Source organism: Orycteropus afer, unplaced genomic scaffold (genome assembly GCF_000298275.1).
Source record: "Orycteropus afer afer isolate SDZICR_OR568_19922 unplaced genomic scaffold, OryAfe1.0 scaffold00246, whole genome shotgun sequence".
Classification (NCBI taxonomy): domain Eukaryota; kingdom Metazoa; phylum Chordata; class Mammalia; order Tubulidentata; family Orycteropodidae; genus Orycteropus; species Orycteropus afer.
Genome location: NW_006921833.1, coordinates 2,044,225 through 2,066,683, shown reverse-complemented (window position 1 = coordinate 2,066,683; position 22,459 = coordinate 2,044,225). Strand labels below are relative to the sequence as shown.

General features: G+C 36.7%; 1 protein-coding gene across 1 annotated transcript in view; it reads left to right on the top strand.

Annotated features, from left to right (window-relative positions):
• The first annotated feature begins 334 nt into the window (after window positions 1-334).
• Window positions 335-22,459, top strand: part of GABRA4 (gamma-aminobutyric acid type A receptor subunit alpha4) — a 115,633-nt gene continuing 93,508 nt past the window's right edge. Inside the window, exons 1-6 of the mRNA XM_007949428.2 lie at window positions 335-394; window positions 1,453-1,673; window positions 1,764-1,846; window positions 5,029-5,172; window positions 6,545-6,697; window positions 14,643-14,902. Of these exons, the coding sequence (XP_007947619.1) occupies window positions 392-394; window positions 1,453-1,673; window positions 1,764-1,846; window positions 5,029-5,172; window positions 6,545-6,697; window positions 14,643-14,902 (864 nt within the window). The 5' untranslated portion in view covers window positions 335-391. The remainder of the gene's footprint in view (window positions 395-1,452; window positions 1,674-1,763; window positions 1,847-5,028; window positions 5,173-6,544; window positions 6,698-14,642; window positions 14,903-22,459) is intronic.

Genomic DNA, 22,459 nt, shown 5'->3' with positions numbered 1-22,459 from the left:
ATAAAAACCCTCAAAGGCTGAAAGCTTTTGTGTCTCTGCACTAGCTGTGGTAGCAAAATGCCCAGAGGTGATAGATCTTCAAAGAAAAAGGTTCCTGGTAAGAAATGGGGTTTCTTTTTGACTAAAGGAAGTAAACACTATTTCCTGGTTTTGCTATTTTTGTCTACATTTTTTTTTTTTCACAGAGATGCATTATCTTACTGAAAAATTAGATGCTTTTAAAAATGTGATACATCACATCTGTATTTACTTTTTAATTATCTCACCCACCTGGCCTGTAAAATTGGTTATTATTTTTTCACACCTATTTACTTCATACCTACTAGGTCCTGTTACAGAAGTCAAAACTGACATATATGTTACCAGCTTTGGACCTGTTTCTGATGTTGAAATGGTAGGTATTTGATAAATTTAATGTAATTTTTGAGATTTGAAAAACATACAGAAAAGAAGGCAATTAATATTCATTTTGTTGTCAGTTACGCAAAACTAGAAAGTAGAGGAATAGTTCAATTAGACTCAAAAGTTTTCTAAGAAGATAGACATTGAATTTGCATCTCAGCTGTAACATCAGAATATTTTTTTAGTTTGGAGTCAAACCCAATGCAGAAAAGAACTTTGTTGTTACTAGTCCACATAGCACAATCATGTGTATAGGTTTGTTGTTATTGTTGCTTTTTGCTGAGAAAATACTGAGGCAGAAAAATTAGAAAATATAATTAGTTTGAGTATGAAACTAAATTCTAGTCCTAAGAGACTTGCATTTTAACATGTCGTGTTAGCCCAATTGCTCACACTCCCTCTCTGTCACTATTTCTTTCTTCTTCAATTGCTCTTATGATCAAAAAACTTAGAATATGAAGGAATGAATCAGGATACTTTCATCCATTCAATTCTGCTGTCATATACTAAATACAGTTTATATGAAAAAGAGGCTATTTGATATTTTTCTTGGATCAGAAGCTTCTTGTGATTTGAAATCCTTTAGCAATTTGAATAAATTTAATAAAGTTTGTGAACATAAAACTTCTCTGATCTTTTACATATTTCATTCTGTCTTAAAGAAATGCCTTCTATTTTATGTTAATTATGCAATGATATTTGTTACACATTAATTCATTTTGCTACCTGGTCTAAATTAAAGTACAACTGTAATTACCTGCTGTTGACATTTTTATTAAAGTATAGTAATTATTCTTGAGTGACTACTATGTATGGTAATTTATTTATCTGACAAATGTAGTAGATTAAGTTATCAGGATGGACATAACATGCTTTAATTGCTGAGAATCTTTTCCACTGACTTAAAATGATTTCTACTCTGATGAATTACATTTTTGTTTGGAGTAGTATTTTTATGAGTGGGAAAGAAGGCAAGATTTAGTGCATTTTATGTGCACATTTGTTTGTAGTAATCTGTGATTTGAATATGCCACACACTCCTTTCCCTAGGAATACACAATGGATGTCTTCTTCAGACAGACGTGGATTGACAAAAGACTAAAATATGATGGTCCTATTGAAATTTTGAGACTGAACAATATGATGGTAACAAAAGTATGGACACCCGATACTTTCTTCAGGAATGGAAAGAAATCTGTCTCACATAATATGACAGCTCCTAATAAGCTTTTTAGAATTATGAGAAATGGCACTATTTTATACACAATGAGGTAATCCTTTCCTTCCTTTTTGTGTTAGGGGAATCTATAGAACTTTTTTAAAAAAGGCTGATTTTGTTTAATTGCATTTTTCCATCTTAGACTTACCATAAGTGCGGAGTGTCCCATGAGATTGGTGGATTTCCCCATGGATGGTCATGCATGTCCTTTGAAATTTGGGAGTTGTAAGTTAAAATAAAAATGTTTTCAAAATTTATGATCATCTCATACAAGCTTATATTTGTATTTCTGAGTGATTTTTCATAATTTAATATTTATCAGTATCAATGACAATTGTTCAAGATTTGGTTTTTACAAGATTGTTTATTTACTAATATTTTAAGATAAGAAAGTAAAAACAGCCTCTTTTTCTCTAAAAGCAAACAGCTGTATCTACATATATAGTCTAGTTAGATTGCCTCATAAGGCTGGCGGTTCAAACCCACCGCCACTGCTCAGAAGGAAGATTGAGCAACCTACTTCCATAATGATACTGCTTCAGAAACCCAAGGAGGGGTCGCTATGAGTCGAGTCCGACTTGACGGCACATAAGAACAACAACAACAATAGATTGCCTCGTGAACAGATTGGTGGTCATCAGTAAAATTTAGGAACCTCTGAATTCTACATGTTAGTGCTTGCTGTAACATAGAAAATGTAAATGTTTTTTTGTTCTCTGGATTTAACATTTTCTGCTATAAGCAGAGTCCTTTAAGGCCAATTTGGAAAAAAGGCCAAAGAAGTTTCAGGGCTTGCTGACCTGGCACAGGTTAGTATAACAGAAGTAATAGTATTAGTGTGAAAGTGGCTGGAGCATGGCAAATGCATTGTAGGAGATAGTCTGAGATATGGGTAGAGCTAAATGATATATTTGTATATAGTGCCTTATAGACCACGTTAAGTTTGTATTTTATTCTAAATGCTATGGGAAGCCATTGGAAGATTTTATAAAGAGACAGATATGCTTTGATCAACATGTCTCAATATCATTCTGGCTTTTTAATAAAAAATCTCCAAACCAAGCTCACTGCCATCGAGTTGGGTCCAACTCATACCGACCCCTCCTTGGGTTTCCCAGGTGGTATCTCTACGGAAGTAGCTTGCCCAGTCTTTTGTCTAAAGAGTAGCTGGTGGGTTTAAACCGCCAGCCTTTCGGTTAGCAGTCAAATGCCTTAGGCATTACGCCACCGGAACTCCCAGTGGAGAATGGATTGCAGAGACGCTAGAATTGGAACAGAGAAGAGTTTGGACGCTATGTATTTGTTCAAAGATAACCAAAAACCAAACTCACTGCCATTGAGTCGGATCCGACTCATAGCGACACCTCCTTGGGTTTCTGAGGTGGTATCTCTATGGAAGTAGATTACCCAATCTTCCTCTGAAGAATGGCTGGTAGGTTTGAACCACCAGCCTTCTGGTTAGCAGTCAAATGCCTTAGGCACTACACCACCAGAGCTCTTCAAAGACAGAAGTGGCTTAGATTAGGATGAGAGTAGAGGAGATGGTGTGAAATAGATAGCTTTATGATAGTTTGTGGAACTGAAGGCAAAATGATTAAGTGAATGGATGTGAAAGAATATGTTAGTTTTTATTTCCGCCCCCCTCAGCTCCCTCTCTGAGATGGCAACAAAATGTGATTGCTTTTTCAAATGTCTGCCTGAAGCATTCAGTACAATCAGAATTTACCAAAAATAGATGGTGGCTTTTACTATTGCTCCAGACTCTTAGTTGCACTGATTTTGAAACTGTTATCTGTTGTTATCATTGCTCATTGCTTAACTTCGTGAGAATTGACAGTCATCATTCTTTTTATAACCCCTAGTAATCACAATTTTCACTGGCCTAACTATAAGCCAGAAAGAGTCTTTTTTTTTTTTTTTTTTCTGACCAGTGATTTAAGAAGAGAGGATATAAAAACAGAAAGACACATAGACAAAAAAACAGTGTTTTCATTGGAAATGAATTAAAATCCGTATGTGTTGTAATAATTTAAACTTAGGGTAGTTTTATCGAGAGGAAACCTATCCTACCAGTCATCCCCATCTATTTCTCGTACATAGTGCATTTCACAGTGGTATGAACATAGTGATGCTTAATGAGAGTTTGTATAAAATAAAAAGAAATCACATCTTGAAAGCTGCTGTTTTGGGTTGAGAATTAAAAAGGGAGGCACATAATACTCAGCAAATAAGGATTCTGATTACTCTGAAAAGACAAAAACCCCATTTAACTGTATTTACAAATAGCAATGAGAAAAATGAGGGAAGCAAGAGGCTATTCTAGCCAAGAGAAAGATACCTGATTTAAAATATCATGGCAGAAACATAGCATACAGGGACCTTACATGTATGAGGAAGTGTGAATATATTTCTGGAGGTAAACACTGACTATAACTGTGTATTGCTGAATGATAACACTAGCCTCACGTTTGTTTTGCAAGATCACTCATAAAGAAAGTCTCCTTAGATATTTACTCTTTTTGTAAGACAAAACAATTCTACCGAGGACCTACTGTGCTTGAGCCATTTTAGGAAAGTTTACAGGAGATGGTACAAAATGCATTTTGGTTCTTTTGAACTGATTTGTTTGTGAGCCAAGCTATCTATTCTGGGTAGTCTGGTAAGCAAGCAGCTGGTCTCCATTTCCACTGAACAGCGAATAATAGAAGATGGGCTTAAATTGCTGCTAGGAGGGATTTGTTGAAGATGGAAGGGAAAAATGTCCTGATTGTAAGAGTTTAAAGGTAGTGGAACTGGTTGTGTAATTATATTCCCTGGAAGGCTATACAAACAGCACAGCCAGTTGTCACTGCTGAATGGTTCCCAAACAGGAGGATATTACCCAGAGGCACAGTCTGGAATAGGTGACCCCTGGAGAGCTCTCCCAACACTAGGGTTGTTTTTGTTTTTGTTGTACTCTTATCGGCAGCATCTGGTATATTTCCAAATGGCAGAGCTTCATTAGGATGGAAGAAGTCATTATTGGTCAAGCATCAGAAGTGAGTGAGAATTGAGGGAAGTAGTAATTTGACAGTATTTTTGGAGAGGTTTACTATTTCTTCTTTTCTACAGCTTTTCCTTTTAGTTCAGAGATCATTCCAAGTGTATGCACTCATATGTAACATTTTAGTTGCTTTATTTTAGTCTTCCCTCTTCCAATTCTTTGGCATAAAAAAGAAATACTGTCAAGTTGTAAGGCCATTTATTTAATCTCTGCAGTTTTCTAAATCTTAAGAGTGTTTGAATAAACCATAATAATCATTGTTTTCTTTTATTCCATCTTTCTTGAAATGTGTTCTTAAGTGCTGATGCAGAGTGTTGATGAAAAGAGAGCACTGACCTTAACTTTATTCTATGCTCTCTTTCAGATGCGTATCCAAAGAGTGAGATGATCTACACCTGGACAAAAGGTCCTGAGAAATCAGTAGAAGTTCCCAAGGAATCTTCCAGCTTAGTTCAGTATGATTTGATTGGGCAAACAGTCTCAAGTGAAACTATCAAATCAATTACGGGTGAGATGCTTAACAATTAAAGTCAATAGCTACTTGGAACTAATAATTTAGTTTTGTCCTAGCTTTTTCATTGAAATATCCTGGGTTTTCAGGGAACCATAAGAGATTTCCTGAAATCCTTATTTAGTTTTTTATTTATAATTATAATCTTATTTTATTTTAAAATGTAATTGTGACATGGTGAGATGTGAAAAGTGAGTTGGTTTTCTTATTCAGAAACAAATCAGTAGCCAAATATATTAAAACTGTTTGCAACATAAATATTAAGAGGCAGGAAGTTCCACCACATATTTTTTAACACTAAAATTTCCTTTTTGTGTGTGTGCTTTCCAAAATTTTTTTTTATCTTACCTAATTTCATGATTCCTTTCTGCTTTTTTTTTTTTAAAAAAAAAAGCAAAAGCAAAATCTAAAGCTTAACAACAAAGCATATGAAGGGTATACTTTACAGAAGCCACAGAGTTGATGGATGATAATTATTCATAATTCTTATTCTGTAATTGCAAACAGGATGTGAATGGAAAGAAACATAGGATTTAGTTTTTATCATGTTAATGGGAAAAATCTGCTGATCATTGCTAATTCTAAATATATGCTTACATGTACATATCACCAGGAAAATACATTTTTTTTTTAATCAATGACATTTATGTTCTAATTTGCAAGTGGGAATTAAAAGACACCTGGGAGAATTTAGGGCATCTGAATCTTGGACTCAGTCTGTAAATAAGGCTACTGCTATGACCCTTTCATATATAACTTTTAAAATACTTTATCAATAGCTACTAGAAATCTCATGGTTTGTTTCACTTACTAGCTTTTTAAGTGCTTCGTCCAAATGCCTGTAAAACATCCTTGACCTCAGGGATGTTATGCATTCCTTTATGTTATACATGTTTTTTTTTTTTTTTTTTTAATTCATACAGATAACATTTAGAAATGCATGTCTTCTGTAAGTTGGTCTCTCCATAAACTAATGTGTGTGTATCTGTGTTTTCTCATATATTTTCTACTGACTTTTCATGAAGTGGGGTTTAATTTTATTCTCAAATGGTAAAAATGAAGGCTAATTGCTTTAGCAATATTAGACTTTCAAAATAAAAAAAGCACTGCAAGAATTTTTTTTAAAGTTATAGCCCAATTTATTAAATTGCCAAGTTGCTACATAGAAAATGTTTTTCTCTATAATGATGTTTGGTATCATTTCCCCCCAAGTTACGAAACTACATACTTCTCAGTGTTTGAATGCTGTGCACAAAAGACAATTTCCTTGCCTTGAACGCTGATTGTTAGTCTGAAATATATGATTATGAAGCTGTTGAAAATTTGCCCACAGTCCCAATAACACATTTTCCTCATGTCTTATTTGTAGGTGAATATATTGTTATGACGGTTTATTTCCACCTCAGACGGAAGATGGGTTATTTTATGATTCAGACATACATTCCATGCATTATGACAGTGATTCTTTCTCAAGTTTCATTCTGGATAAATAAGGAATCAGTTCCAGCTAGGACTGTATTTGGTAATTGCAATTCATTTCTTGGATTTGTTGTCTATATTATATATTGATCATGATTCATGGGAATAGCTCTTAGGATTTGTTTCTAAGAAAGCCTTAAACAGTAATCTATCAGGCTATACTGCATAAAGAATCATACACACTTTCATTTTTATTTAGCAAATGCAGAGTAATAAGGTCTGTGGGAATGAGAGCAGTTTGTCCCTTCCTCTGAGGTCCCATCATATTTCCCTTGTTGATAACCAGGCATATGAGGACCAAGTGTGACCCTGCCTGTAATTTCAGTTTTGATGATATATTCTTAGTCTCTAGCTTAATGCTGTGTAATTGAATTAAAATTATATCTAGGTGTTAAAATGAAATGCACTGGGAGCTTAAAATAAAACGAATAAAAGTCATGGATGAATGAATATGAAAGCTTCAGAATAATTCGGCTTTTAATAAAGAGGAAAAATGAAATGGTTTAAATGCATTGAATTGGAAGATATTATACCCTTCGTTTACTAGTGTTATAGTGTTATATATTACATCTTTGTATTCTTATAGTGGCTTCCTATATATGGTATTCTAAACCTTATGAACCCCGAAACACAGGCATGCTAAATGTTTATAACTGTGTAAGTCTTTATCAGGCACACTTTTAAATAGTAAAATCAGTTACAATGGTATTTAATAACAGCATTATTTCTCTAGGTTACTGTGAGTAGCAGAAGCATTAACTTGTAAGAAGGAAAATGAGAATTGCTGTGGAATGGAAGTAGTCCTCATAAAAGATGCATATTTCTCTTTGCTTTTCTGTTTGGTAGGATCAAAACCATGCTACACTGCCTCTTTCCAACAACCTCTGAAGTGATGCTGGTGAGAAGGGACTAGGGATAGTAGGCACTTTTCCAAAATTCTGATGCTTCTCATCCTTCCTCCCCACTCTTTTGTTGTTGTTGTGTGCCGTCGAGTCGGACCCGACTCATAGAGACCCCTCCTTGGGTTTCCAAGGCAGTATCACTACGGAAGTAGATTGCCCCATCTTCCTTCCGAGGAGTGGATGGTGGGTTTGAACCGCCAGCCTTCTGGTTAGCAGTCAAGTGCCTTAGCCATTATACTACCAGAGCTCCCACTCTTTTTAATAACTGCTAATATGCAGTGGTGTCTTAATGTCCATAGAGGAGCCCACAGTGGGGCTATTTCTTCCATAGACTCTGCTCTTAACCTTAGGTTCACCCAAGAAGGTATTGGAATCACACTGTAGAAATTCTTAAGGAAGCGTCATTGCTGGAGGTAGGATGTGATTCTTAGGAATTCACTGAGTGAGTGTAAGGATACTATTTATTTCATAAATTTGTAAAGATTTGATTAAAGAAAAATTGCACCTTGCAAGTGTTTAGTAAAGTTTAGCTATTAAAAATAGGTGTGATATTGAATGAGAAAACAAATCTGAGTTTTGGACTCCAACAGGTTAGGGTTTAAAACCTAAATCTTCTATCTTTTTTCCATCAGTAAAATTGTAATGGTAAATCTCTACCTCTTAGACTTCTTCTTGCATGTCATTGAGTTGATTCTAACTCATAATAAAAAACTCACTGTTGTCAAGTCAGATCTGACTCATAGCAACCCCTCCTTGGGTTTCCAAGGCAGTATCACTACGGAAGTAGATTGCCCAATTTTCCCTCCGAGGAGTGGCTGGTGGGTTTGAACCGCCAGCCTTCTGGTTAGCAGTCAAGTGCCTTAGGCACTATCCCACCAGAGCTCCCTATTCTAACTCATAGTGACCCTACATGACAGAGTAAAACTGTGTCTTAGGGTTTCCTAGGCTATGATATTTATGAGAGCAGATTGCCAGGTCTTCTAGTCCATGGAGCTGCAGGTAGGTTCCAACTGCTGACTTTTTGGTTAGCAGCTGAGTACTTTACCATTGCCCCACCAGGGCTCCTTCTTCATAGACTAGAGGAGATTGAAGACACTATTTAAAGAGTTACATACATACTTCTGTCATGAGAGGGAGACTTATTTTGTTCCAACTTGGTTTCTTATTTTATAATTGTTTTTAAAGAAAATATGTATCTTTCTAATATTTAGTACTGGATGCTCTGCTGAGATCTTGATGTTCAGTATCTTTTTTCCATCAGTAAAATTGTAATGGTAAATCTCTACCTCTTAGACTTCTTCTAAGTGGCACACTAATCCTTGGGTCTTTTCACACATGTTCAAGTGTGACTTAACTGGGTTTAAGTGCTTGCTGAGGTAGCATCAGATCAAAGTTCCTTAACTTTCCTCACTACAAATAATATCAATATTTTAGAATCATTATCATTAACAATAAAAAAGCACTATGTTTCTATTAAACTTTATAAATTAAAAAAATCATTTATACACGAATTATTATCTTTCTGGTACAGTCCTAAAGAACTTCTGGAACAGCAAATACTACCCAATGTAGGTGCCTCTGATAAAGATTTATTTATTTCATAAATGCTGCTCTGGGAGCCAGCCAGTCTCAGTTCTTCACCCAGGGCTCTGTCATTTAGTAGCTGTGGACCTTCAATGAGTTACCTCTGCCTCAGTTTCTTCATTTGTATAGTTTCTATGAGGATTAAATGAGCTAATTTGGATAAAGCACTTGTAATGATGCCTCTTCCATAGTGTAAATACTACTTAACTGTTATTTATTATTATGTCATTTCACAAATACCATCCTACTTGAGAATCACTTTTGCTATTACAATGTGAATGCCCTATGTATTTTATTGTTCTTGTTAATAACTTTCCGGTGCATTCCTGATTGATTTCCAAAATGGCATCCGCCGTTCTGTCACACTTGTCCCCAAAATAATATGAATTTCCAGTGTTACTGAGAGTGATACCACTGACCTCAATGGTACCACCCAGTATTTCATATTCAAATAAAATACTGTAAAGAAAGTAAGTATCATGTAGTAATGATGGAGTTCTGGGAGGTGTGAGCAGTTAATACACTAGGCTGCTTACCAATAGATTAGAGGTTTGAGTCTACCCAGAGGCTTCTCAGAGGAATAGCCTGATAGTCTACTCCTGAAAACTCAGAAATTGAAAACACTATGGAGCACGGTCCTCTCTGACATACATGGAGTCACCATGTTTCAGGATTGACAAGATGGCAGCTGGTAGTAATGATACTGGTAATACTAGTAAAAACAGTATGGTAATAATAATATTTACCATAATGGGATAGGCTTCATTTTACTCAATCTCCACAATAACTCAGCAACTTAGGTCTTGTTCATTTTTACAGATAAGGAAAATGTCTCAAAGAGACTAAGAAACTTGTATGAAGTCTCATACTTGTCAGCAGTGGACCCAAAACAAATTCTGTCTAGCTTTGAGGTCTGTACCATTTGTACTCTGCCACTGTGTTGTTATAGGGTTGGGAGGATATTGGAGCTTGTAGAGAATTTCAGAGCTGCTGAGTAAAATTGTATGAAATGTGTACTGAAGATACTTTATGGCACCTTTTTCCATTTGAAGGAGCCCTGGTGGTGCAGTGATTAAAGCATTTGGCTGCTAAGCAGAAGGTTGGCAGTTCCAACTTACTGGCCCCTCCCTAGAAGTATGAGGCAGTCTGATTCCATAAAGATGTACAGCCTTGGAAATCCTAAGGGGCAGTTGTACTCTGTCTTATAGGGTCACCCAAAGTTAGAATTGACTCAGTGCCGGTGGGTGGGTTTTTGTCATTTGAAATGTGATATTTGCCCCAGTCTTGTGCCCATATGCCAAGATACTGGTTTTGATCCACCAAGGAAATAATACCTAGCAATTAAGCCATGAAGACCTAGTAGATATCGGAATGGTTAATTAATAGTTTATTCATTAAGAATACTAGCTCTTTTCCAAAGAAAATTGAGTCTTAGTATATTGGGGACATTAATAATCTATTTCATGTGGAATTTAGATAAAAATTAATTCTAGGCTAGTTTTTTTCTCAGATACTTTTTAATAACATTTTATTGATATTTTTGTGAAAGTTTACAGAACAAACTGGCTTTCCATTCAACAGTTCATACACATTTTGTTTTGTGACCTTTATTGCAGTTCCCACAAAGTAACAGTACTCTTCCCATTTTCTTCCTGTGTTTACTGTTTCCATTCATCCTTCTTTCCTCTCCCTTCCTGTCTTCTGAGATTTACTCCTAGGCAAATGTTGCTCTTATGATCTCATGAGGTTGACTGATCTACGCATTTCCTATGTCCTTGGTGTTACTTTTCACCTAATAGACCTGTCAGCCATTCAGCTGAAAGTTGTGCCATGGGGCTGAGTTCAGTCCAGGCTTGAAGTACATCAGAGCGCCATAGTTTCAGAAGTTCCACCACTCTCTATCATACCAGTAAGCCTGGTCTTTTATTATTATTATTTTGAGTTTTCGTCCATGCTCTCTGTCCAGGAGTTCCTATTATGTTCTATTTCTGAGTGGTCAGCAGTGCTTTCTGGGCACCATCTAGTTCTTCTGATCTCAGGGTTCAGGAAGCTGGGGTTCACATGGTCCATTAGTGCTTTGGACTCTTTCTTTACATCTTTGATTTTCTTCACTCTTCTTTGCTGCAGACGGAGGGAGACCGATAGTTGCACCGTAGACTGGTTGTTCTTCACTTACCAGGAGAGAATTTGCTAGGTAAGAGTTGTCACTAAAGACAGTGCAAAAAACAAATAATAATAAAGTTGTTGTTAGGTGCCATTGAGTCAGCTACGACCTGTAGTGACCCCATATACAACAGAATGAAACACTGCTTGGTCTTGTATCAGCCTCACAATCCTTGCTATGCCTGTGCCCATTATTGCAGCCACTGTGTCAGTCCATATCATTGAGAGCCTTTGCCTTTTTTCAGTGACCCTCCACTTAACCAATTTTTTATATCCTTCTCCAGGGAATGATCCTTTCTGACAAGATGACCAAAGTAGGTGAGATGAAGTCTGGCCATTCTCTCTTCCAAGAAGCATTCTGGCTGCACTTCTTCCAGAACAGATTTGTTTGTTCTTCTGTCAGTCCATGGTATTTTCAGTATTCTTTGCCACCACCACAACTCAAAAACATCAACTTCTCTTAGGTCTCCCTTATTCACTGTCCAGCTTTCGCATGCATATGAGGCAATTGAAAATATCGTGGCTTGGATTAGGTACCTTAGTCTTCAAAGAGACATTTTTGTTCTTCTGCACTTAAAGAGGTCTTTTGCAGCACATTTGCCCAGTGCAATATGACATCTGATTTCTTGACTGCTGCCTCCGTTGCTGTTGATTGTAGAACCAAGTAATATGAAATCTTTGATAAGTTCAATGCTCTCTCCATTTATCATGATGCTGCTTATTGGTCCAGTTGTGAAGATTGTAATTTTCTTTATGTTGAGGTGTAATCCATACTGCTGACTGTAGTCTTTAATCTTTATCAGTAAGTGCTTCAAGTCATCTTCACTCTTAGCCAGCAAGGTTGTGTCATCTGCATATCACAGATTGTTAATGAGTCTTCCTCCAATGCTGATGATCCATTCTTCTTCATATAGTCCAGCTTTTCGGATTATTAGCTCGGCATATATATTGAATAAGTATGGTGAAAGAATACAACCCTGATGCACACCCTTTCTGATTTTAAACCATGCAGTATCACTTTGTTCTGTTTGAATGGCAGCCTCCTGGTCTATGTACAGGTTCCTCATGAGCATAATTAAGTTTCTGGAAAGCCCATTTTTCTCAATGTTATCCATACTTTGTTATGATCCACACAGTTGAATGATTTTGCATAGTCAATAAAACACAAGTAAACATCTTTCTGGGAGCTCTGGTAGCGTAGTGCCTAAGTCACTTGACTGCTAACCAGAAGACTGGTGGTTGCCACTCCTTAGGAGGAAGGTTGGGCAGTCTGCTTCCATAGTGATACCACCTCGGAAACCCACCACCACACCTCAAAAGCATCAACTCTTCTTCAGTCTTCCCTTTTCATTGTCTAGCTTTCATGTGCATATGAGGCTACTGAAAATACCATGGCTTGGGTTAGGTGCACCTTAGTCTTCAAAGAGACATTTTTTGCTCTTCAACAGTTTAAAGAGGTTTTTTGCAGCACATTTGCCCCATGCACTACAACATCTCATTTCTTGACTGCCACTTCCATGGGTGTGGATTGTGGATCTGAGTAATGAGAAATCTCTGACAACTTCAACCTTTTCTCCATTTTTCATGCAGTTGTGAGGGTTTTTATTTTCGTTATGTTGAGGTGTAATCCATACTGCAGACTGCAGTCTTTAATCTTTATCAGTAAGTGCTCCAAGTCAGCCTCACTTTCAGCAAACAAGGTTGTATCTTCTGCATATGGCAGGTTGTTAATGAGTCTTCCTCCAATCCTGATGCCGCATTCTTCTGCGTATAGTCCAGCTTCTCTTTTTGCCATAAAGGGACAAAATATTATATATAATCTTACAAGGAGCCCGTGGAAGCTTTTGATTGAAAGGCATTTTTAATGTTCTAGAACATTGATCATCCAGAAAGGAACTGGAATCAGAGAAAATGAATTGATGAGGAATTGAAAAAAAATGACTTTCTGTTTATTGCGTGTTTATCTTGTGCCTGGGACTATGTGAAATATTATAGCAAATCCTGAAGGAGTATAGGACATATCTGCCCCCAAGGAGATTTATGGACAATTTAAATGTGGAGACCAGGCATATACACATGGGGCAGCTAAGGAATGGTACGAAGCAGAATATAATTAAATGCGAGGTTGAGAAGCACAATGTTATTTCACCCTAAATGAAAGTATTATGATTTCTTTAGTGTTGTGTGGAATTCATTATCTCTTCAGTTCAAAATATATTATTTGCCTTTCAGCTGGGACTTGGCATGGATTGAAATTACAGTTTAAATATGTCCATCACCACCACCACTACCACCACTACCACCGTCATCATCATCATCCTTCCCCCCAGGCACCTGGGTGTGTCATCTTCAGGAGCTATACTTGTATTATATAAAATGTATTTAAATGGATGTAGTAAATCCCTGCAGGAATTTCTGAGCTTAATTAGATATTATGAATTAGGTAGGCAGATATAGATTCAGAGAAGGGCAACAAACACTAACATTCTTAAATAATCCCCTTTTCTGTAGTCAGTGGCATTGGACTTTTCCTACTGAAAATGAAGACTAACCTTTCTTCCAGGATGAGAAGAAGGCTATCCTGGAAGTGGTATGCTTCAGAAGTCTATCGATGGACGAGAAATACCTCTGTTCCCATTGCCAATATTTTCCTTCCATCTGTAAACTGATGGGTGGTAGATATCCAGTACTTTTAAAGCCAAATTGCTCTGGAAACCTATTTGGCCAGGAATATACATTTATTGTTTTATATAGAGTAGGCTTCCTCACAATTAGTAAACATATATTTTAGTTTAAACAGATCATATCCAATTAAAGAATTATGAACACTTATAATTTGTGCTTTTATTCTGCCAATAATTCTCAATAGCAGAGGGCCATGTCTGTCCTAGAAATGTTGATGCTTCCACCTTTCCACTCCGACTTGAGAATCACAGCTTCAATGTGTCACTTTTCCTACTAGGTGTATACAATTAGTTCCTCTGGCATGTTAGCTCAGATACTATTATCTACGCACTATCTGACAGGTGCCTTGGGTAATTTTAGTCTTTATAGCACATCTAATAGGTGGGTATCAAATGAATACCTACTCAGTGAGTTCTCTTAACTTAATCCAAGTCACATAGAGCAAGGGTTTGAAGCCATGTACATCTCTCACCAAAGCATGTGCTAATTTCACTGAACCACTAGGATTAGAATCTTCCATCAAAGATCATTTTATTTGGTTCATTGCAAACTTTGTTACCCGTCATCCTACATAACCTTAAGTTTCTTTATTTGGTTGACTTTTGTGTAGAAATATTGGTAAGATGTTTTGTCTCTTTGCTTTTTGCTTTGAAGGAATAACCACAGTCCTCACCATGACCACACTGAGCATCAGTGCAAGACATTCTTTGCCCAAAGTGTCCTATGCTACTGCCATGGATTGGTTCATAGCTGTTTGCTTTGCTTTTGTATTTTCGGCCCTTATTGAGTTTGCTGCTGTCAACTATTTTACCAATATTCAAATGCAAAAAGCCAAAAAGAAGACATCAAAACCACCCCAGGAAATTCCAGCAGTTCCAGTGCTGAGAGGAAACCATCCAGAAGCACCTCAGCAGGTATTTGACTTAATCTGTCAATTTAAGATTTTAGCTATTTATTCAAGTTGGTAATGCCACGGGAAGAACTCTGAGAACTTAAAAATTCCAATCACAACGTGTAAGTTATTTAAAAATTCATAAAATGTAAAGTGTAATTATAATTTAAACTTCAAAACTGTAATTGCTATTGTTTTTGGCTGCTGTTGAGTCGATTTTGATTCATGGTGACTCCAAGTTGTAAGTAATAGATTAAAAATTAAACAGCACTGAATGAAATAGATGTGAATGGATCTAGTTCTTTGAAGCTACCTTTCAGAATTAAAATTTTTGCCATAAAGGGGCAAAATATTATGTATAATCTTACAAGGAGGCTGTGGAAGCCTCTGATTGAAAAGCATTTTATTAGTGTTCGTTGAACAAAGTAAAACATTGATTCTTAACTTTCCCCATGGACAGGGTGGAGCCTGTGTCCTTGTATTGAAAAGAAAAGTAATAAACAGTAAGACCCACAGATGGTATATACAACCAGGATCGAGAATTCTTACCCTAAGGAGTCGGATCTATGAGGAAGTGGAAGGCTGAATAAGAGCCACTGCAAGTTACATTTGCCACATCAGTGATTCTGTACTTTAATCACAAAAACAAAATGAAAAAATTGCTTCATTCCTCATGGACTCAAGTTGCAAGAAAAATAACAATATCCTGATGATAAGGGGAAAGCAGTCAGTCTGTGTGTGTCTGTCTTTCTCTCCTCTTCTTTCTTCATCATTTTTTCCTTCCTCCTTGTTCTTCTCCAACTCTTTCTCTTCCTCTCTCACTCTCAAGCTAAGCTTCCTTCTTGATCAAGTGTCTGTGGTCACTAATATATAGCCTATTCTTGCTGCCATAAGTGACAGATTCAAATTCCCTGCGTCTGCACGTATAAAAATTGACTTTATTCTCTGTAGATGACCATTCATTCACTCACATATTCATTCATTCAACAAATATATTTTTTCTTTTTTTTTTTAATTGTTATTTGGGTGAAAGTATATAGAGCAAATTGGTTTTCCGTTAAAAAATCCATACATATTCTATTTTGATTTTTTGTCTTTTGGACATTTACTGAAGTCCCCACATTATAACAGCATTCTTCCCACCTCCTTCCTGCCCTCTCCTCTTCCCTTCATCTATCCATCCCATGCCCTCCTGCTAGCCTTCCTAGCTGTGTTACTGGGCAAATGCTATCCTCTTAGTCTCATATGGTTGATTGTTCTAATAAGAGCATACCTTCCTGGTATTATTATTCCCTCCATAGTCCTGTCTGTCATTTGGGTGAAAGTAGAATCATGAGGTTTGAGTTCAGTTCCTGGCTTGAATGGTGTCTAAGGGCCATTGTTTTGGGGTTCCACCAGTCTTCATCAGACCCGTAAGCCTGGTCTTTTTATCATTTTGAGTTTGTTCCCTATTTTCTCCCACTCCATCTGGGATCTCCTATTGTGATCCCTTTCAGAGGGGTCAGCAATGGTGGCTGGGCACCGTTTAGTTCATCTGGTCTCAGGGTTGTGGAGGCTGGGGTTCACATGGTCCTTTAGTTTCTTGGACTAAGTGTTTCCTTGTGTATTTGATTTTCTTTATGCTCCTTTGCTCTGAACAGGGAGAGACCAAAAGTTGCACCTTAGAGTGCTGCTTACAAGGTTTTAAGACCCTGGTCACTTCTCACCAAAGTAATATATAGAACATTGTCTTTCTAGACTATGTTATGCCAGTTGAACTCAGTGTCCCCTGAGACTGTGGCCTTGAGCCACTGTGCTCAGTGATTCATTCCCTCAAGGTGTTTGGTTATGACTAGGACTTTTCCCTGTATGTTCTACTATATTCATGGATATATATATTTAAAAAAAAAAAAAAAAAAAAAAACCTCATTGCCTTCAAGTCAGATCTGACTCGTAGTGACCCCTCATAGTGACCCCTCCTTGGGTTTCCAAGGTGGTATCACTACAGAAGTAGATTGCCCAGTCTTCCTTCTAGGGAGTGGCTGGTTGGTTTGAACCACCAGCCTTCTGGTTAGTAGTCAAATGCCTTAGGCACTAGGTATAGATATCCTCTGTCAAACATATTCATGATATATAGTCCCATTTGCCTTACCACCCTGTTCAGATTGAGTGTCTATCTATGTAGCCACTCATAGGGTATTGTTATTACTGTTACTGCAGAACTGTGTATGTGGTAGTATTCACCATTGTTGACTTTAACTCTTGTTCTCCTTCCACTGCCTGGATCATTTTATACTGATCTCCCACTTATTTTACATTGTCTTTCCCTTCACTGAAGTTAATACCTGTCTACCCTCTAGTAGGAGTTCTGGTACTGGAGTGCTTAAGGCATTGACTGCTTAACAGAAGGTTGGCAGTTCAAACCCACCAGCCACCCTGCGGAAGGAAGACTGAGCTATCTACTTCTGTAAAGATATACTGCCTCAAAAACTCAAAGGGGTCACTATGAGTCAGAATCAACATGATGGCAGTCAGTTAGGTTTTGGTTTTTACCCTCTAGCTGGTGATTTTCCCTCCATACCTCTCCCACCCCTGGTAACCTTCAAAGAATATTTCTTTTCCTGTGTATACCTTTTTTAAACTTTTACAGTAATCATCTCATACAATAATTGCCCTTTTCTGATTGACTAATTTCAGTCACCACAATATTCTGTAGATTCATCCATGTTATGAAGTGTTTTGCAGATTCATCATTATTCTTTTAATATTGTGTAGTATTCTGTTGTGTGTATGTACCATAGCTTTTTTATCTATTTTTCCTTTGATGGACACTTGGGTTGCTTCCATCTTTTTGCTATCATGAATAATTCTGCAATGAACATGGGTGTGACTATATCTGTTCATGTCATAGCTCTTATTTTTCCAGCATATGTGCTTAGGAGTAGGATTGCTGGGTCACATGGTATTTCTATTTCCAATTTCTTAAGGAAGCACCATATTGCTTTCCATAGTGATTATACCATTTTACAATCCCACTACCAGTCTGTGAGAGTTCCAGTGTCTTCACACCTTTGCCAGCATTTTTGTTTTATGTCTTGTTGAACTTTGCTGTTATTGTTAGGGTGAGACGCTATCTCATTGTTGTTTTGATCTCTCTAATGGCTAATGAACACAAGCATTTCTTCACATGTTTGTTGGCTGCCTGAATATCTTCTTTGATAAAGTATCTGTCCATATCCTCTGCCCATTTTTCAATCGGATTGCTTCTCTTTTTTTTTTTTTGAGATGCTTGTTGAGGTGTCAAAGTTTTCCATACATTTTAGAGATTAGCCCCTTGTCCTATACATCATTGCTCAAATTTTTTTTCCCTAGTCTCTATAGTTTCTCTTTTTCACTCTTTTAGAAAAGTCTTTTCTTGTTGTTTTTTTTAAATTTTTATTGTGATTTGAGTGCAAATTTACAAAGGAAATTCATTTTACTCTCCACAGTTCATACACACTTTGTTTCACAGCACCGATTACAATCCCAACAACAAACAGCTCTCCTCCCATTGCCTCCCTGTAACCACCCCTCCCCTGTGTCCTTCTCATCTGTGCATTCCTGTCTGTCCAGCTTTTCCCCTCACAAAAATCCTCACAACTGGATCAGTTAGCAGCATCATGATAAATGGAGAAAAGAATGATGTTGTCAAAGATTTCATATTACTTGGTTCCACAGTCAACACCAATGGAAGCAATCAGAAGATGTATTGCACTGGGCAAATCTGCTGCAAAAGACCTGTTTAAAGTGTTGAAGAACAAAGATATCTCTTTGGAGACTAAGGTGTACCTGACCCAAGCCATGGTATTTTCAGTCACCTCATATGCATGTGAAAGCTGAACAATGAATAAAGAAAACCAAAGAGTTGTTGCTTTTGAGTTGTGGTATTGACACAGTATACTGAAAATACCATGGACTGCCAGAATGAACAAATCTGTCCTGGAAGAGGTGCAGCGGGAATGCTCCTTGGATGTCAGAATGGCCAGACTTTGTCTCACCTACTTTGGTTATGTTGTCAGAAGGGACCATTCCCTGGAGAAGATACAATGCTTGGTAAAGTGGAGGGTCAGCAAAAAAGGGGAAGACCCTCAATTAGATGAATTGACACAGTAGCTGCAGTGATGAACTCAAATATAGCAAGGGCTGTCAGGCTGGTGCACAACTGGGCAGTGTTTCCTTCTGTTGTACATAGGGTCTCTATGAGTTGGAGCTAACTTGATGACACGTAACAACAACAACAATTGGTTTTGTATATGTGCCCTTTATTATACTGAGAAATTTCCCTTCTATTCCCATTTTACTGGAAGGATTTTTTAATCAAGAATGGGTATTAGATTTTACCAAATGCCTTTTATGCATCAATTTATGTGATCATGTGGTTCTTTTTCTTTGTTTTATGTATGCGATGGATTACATTGATTGTTTTTCTGATGTTGAACCGTCATCCTTGCACACTTGGTAAAAATCCAACTTTATCATGGTGTATTATTTTTTTGATATGGTGTTGGATTCTGTTGACTAGGATTTTGTTGAAGATTTTTTCTCTCTATTCATGAAGTATATTGGTCTGTAGTTTTCCTTTTTAGTGGTTTGGGTACCTGGTTTTGATATCTGGGTTATGCTTGCTTCGCAGAATGAATTTGGGAGTATTCTATCATTTTCTTTTTTCTGGAAAAGTTTGAGTAATATAGATATCAATTTTTCTGTGAACTTTTGTTAGAATTTCCCAGTGAAGCCATCCAGGACATGACTTTTTTTTTGTGGGGAGTTTTTTGGTTTGTTTGTTTGTTGTATGACCTGGTCAATTACTTCTTTTGTTCTAGGTCTGTTCAAGTATTGTATCTCAGACTGTGTTGGTATAGGTTAAGTCTTGTGTTTCTAGAAATTTGTCTATCTCTTTTCGGTTTTTGAATTTGCTGGAGTACAATTCTTCATCTTTTTTATTTCAGTTGGTTCTGTTATGATGTCACCCATTTCATTTACTATTTATGTTATTTTCATCTTCTCTGTCTTATCCTTTGTTAAATTTGCCAGTGGTTTGTCAATTTTGTTAATCTTTTCAAAGAACTAACTTTTAGCCTTGTTGATTTTTGCTAGTGTTTTTTGTTTGTTTGTTTTCTGCTTCATTTGTTTCTGCTCCGATCTTTATTATTTCTTTTCTTCTGGAGACTGTAGGTTTCTTTTGTTGCTCTTTTTCTAGTTGTTGGAGTTGTTGAGTTAAAATATTGATTTTGATTCTTTCTTCTTTTTTAATATTTGCATTTGTTACTGTAAATTGACCTCCAAGTACTGCTTTTACTATTTCCCAAAGGTTTTGGTAAATTGTATTTTCATTCTTATGTGTTTCTAGAAATTTTTTTAATTTCACACTTTTTTTTTTTTTTTTTTTTGACGTGGGTCAGTGCTTTTTTTTTTTTTTTCTGTGTTCCCTCCCCTCCCGTGCCACCCCTGGTAACCAACAAAGAAAATTCCCTTCCATATATAAACCTTTCCTTGACTTTTTACAATCATGAACTAATACTATATTTGTCCTTCTGTGATTGACTTATTTCACTCATCATAATGTCCTCCAAGTTCATCCATGCAGTGTTTTGCAGATTCTACATTATTCTTTAGGGTTACATAGCATTCCATTGTGTGTATGTGGGAGCTCTGGTAGCATAGTGCCTAAGGCACTTGACTGCTAACCAAAAGGCTGGCGGTTGAAACCCACTGAAGGAAAATAGGGCAATCTACTTCCATAGTGATACTCCTCAGAAGGAAAATAGGGCAATCTACTTCCATAGTGATACTGCCTCGGAAACCCAAGGAGGGGTCGCTATGAGTCAGGAACGACTCGACGACACATAACAACAACAAGCATTCTATTGTGTATATGTACCACAGTTTCTTTATCCATTCTTCTGTTGATAGGCACATCGGTCGTTTCCATCTTTTTGCTATTGTAAATAGTGCTGCGATGAACATGGGTGTGCAGATATTTGTTCTTGTCCTGGCTCTCACTTCTTTAGGATATATACCTAGTAAAGGAATTCCTGAGTCAATTGGTATTTATAATTGCAGCTTTTTAAGGAATCCCCATACTGTTTTCCACAGTGGTTGTATCATTTTATAGTCCCACCAGCAGTGTATGAGAGTCCCAGTCTCTCCATATCTTTGCCAGAATCTGCCATTTTCTGTCTGGTTGAACTTAGCCATTAGTGCTGGGGTGAGATGGTATCTCATTGTTTTGATTTGCATCTCTCTGATGGTTAATGATCATGAGCATTTCTTTATGTATTTGCTGGCCACCTGAATATCCTCTTTGGTGAAGTGTCCATTCATGTCTTCTGCCCATTTTTAAATTGGATTGTTAATCTTTTGGTTGTTGAAGTGTTGGAAGAGTTTTCTATAAATTTTAGAGGTAAGTCCCTTGTCAGATATGTAATTATTGACAAGTATGAATTTGTTGCTGTCATTTTGTTAGGTGCTTTCTCATGTTTTTTTGTTGTGTTGATGGTGATTATATGGTCTTTGTTCCATATAATCTGTGCTGAGCATGTTTTGTTTATGAATTGTGCTATCACTTCCTTCATTGGTATTTTAGTATTTGCTAAATATTTGTACTGGTCCTCTTTTTTATTTTGATGTGAAGTTTTATCATTTTTCTTTGACTTTACCCTGTGATTTATAATTTCTTCCCAAGTTTAGAACAATCCATTCTATCTTGTAGTTGTCTTGACTTCCCTACCATTTAGAAGTTCTGTAACTACATAGTTTTTCCCTTTTTCGGTTTGTACTTGTCTTCATTTGTCAATCGATGTCTCTGGTTCCCTGTTCACAATCTTGTAGGCTTATTTACTTTGGATACTTCTATAAGTGGGTTGGTTTCTGGGTTGTATCATCATGTTTGTATCATCATGTGTGTTCATGGTCAGTTGTTGTTTGCTGTTGTTGGTTCTCTGTCCAAAGGACTCCCTTTAGCATCTCTTGTAAGGTTGGTCTAGTTTTAACAAATTCCCTTAATTTCTGCTTATCTAGAAATTTCCTAATTTCACCATTATATTTGAGGGACAGTTTTGCTGTGTATATAATTCTTGATTGGAAATATTTCTCTCTCAGGGTTTTATATATACCAATCCCATTGCCTTCTCACCTGCATTGTTATCCAGTAGTTCTTAAGCAGTGTATTAGTCAGTTTCCATGCATTTGATTTTTTCCCCTTGGTCTTCCTATTATTGATTTCTAATTTTATAGCATTGTGATCCAAGAAGATGCTTTATAATATTTCAATATTTTTAAATTTATTGAGTCTTGTTTTATGGCTTAACATATAGTCTGTTCTTGAGTATGATCCATGTGTACTGGAGAGGAATGTGTATTGTATTTTTTGTTGGGTAGAGTGCTCTGTATATGTCTATGAGTTGGTTGATTGTATTCTTAAGATCTTCTTTATCTTTGTTTTTTTCTATTTGTTATGTCCTTCATCAAAAGTAGTTTGTGAAAGTCTCCTATTACTATTGTAAAATTGTCTATTACTTCTTTTGATTCAGTTAATGTTTGCTTTATGTGATTTGGAATT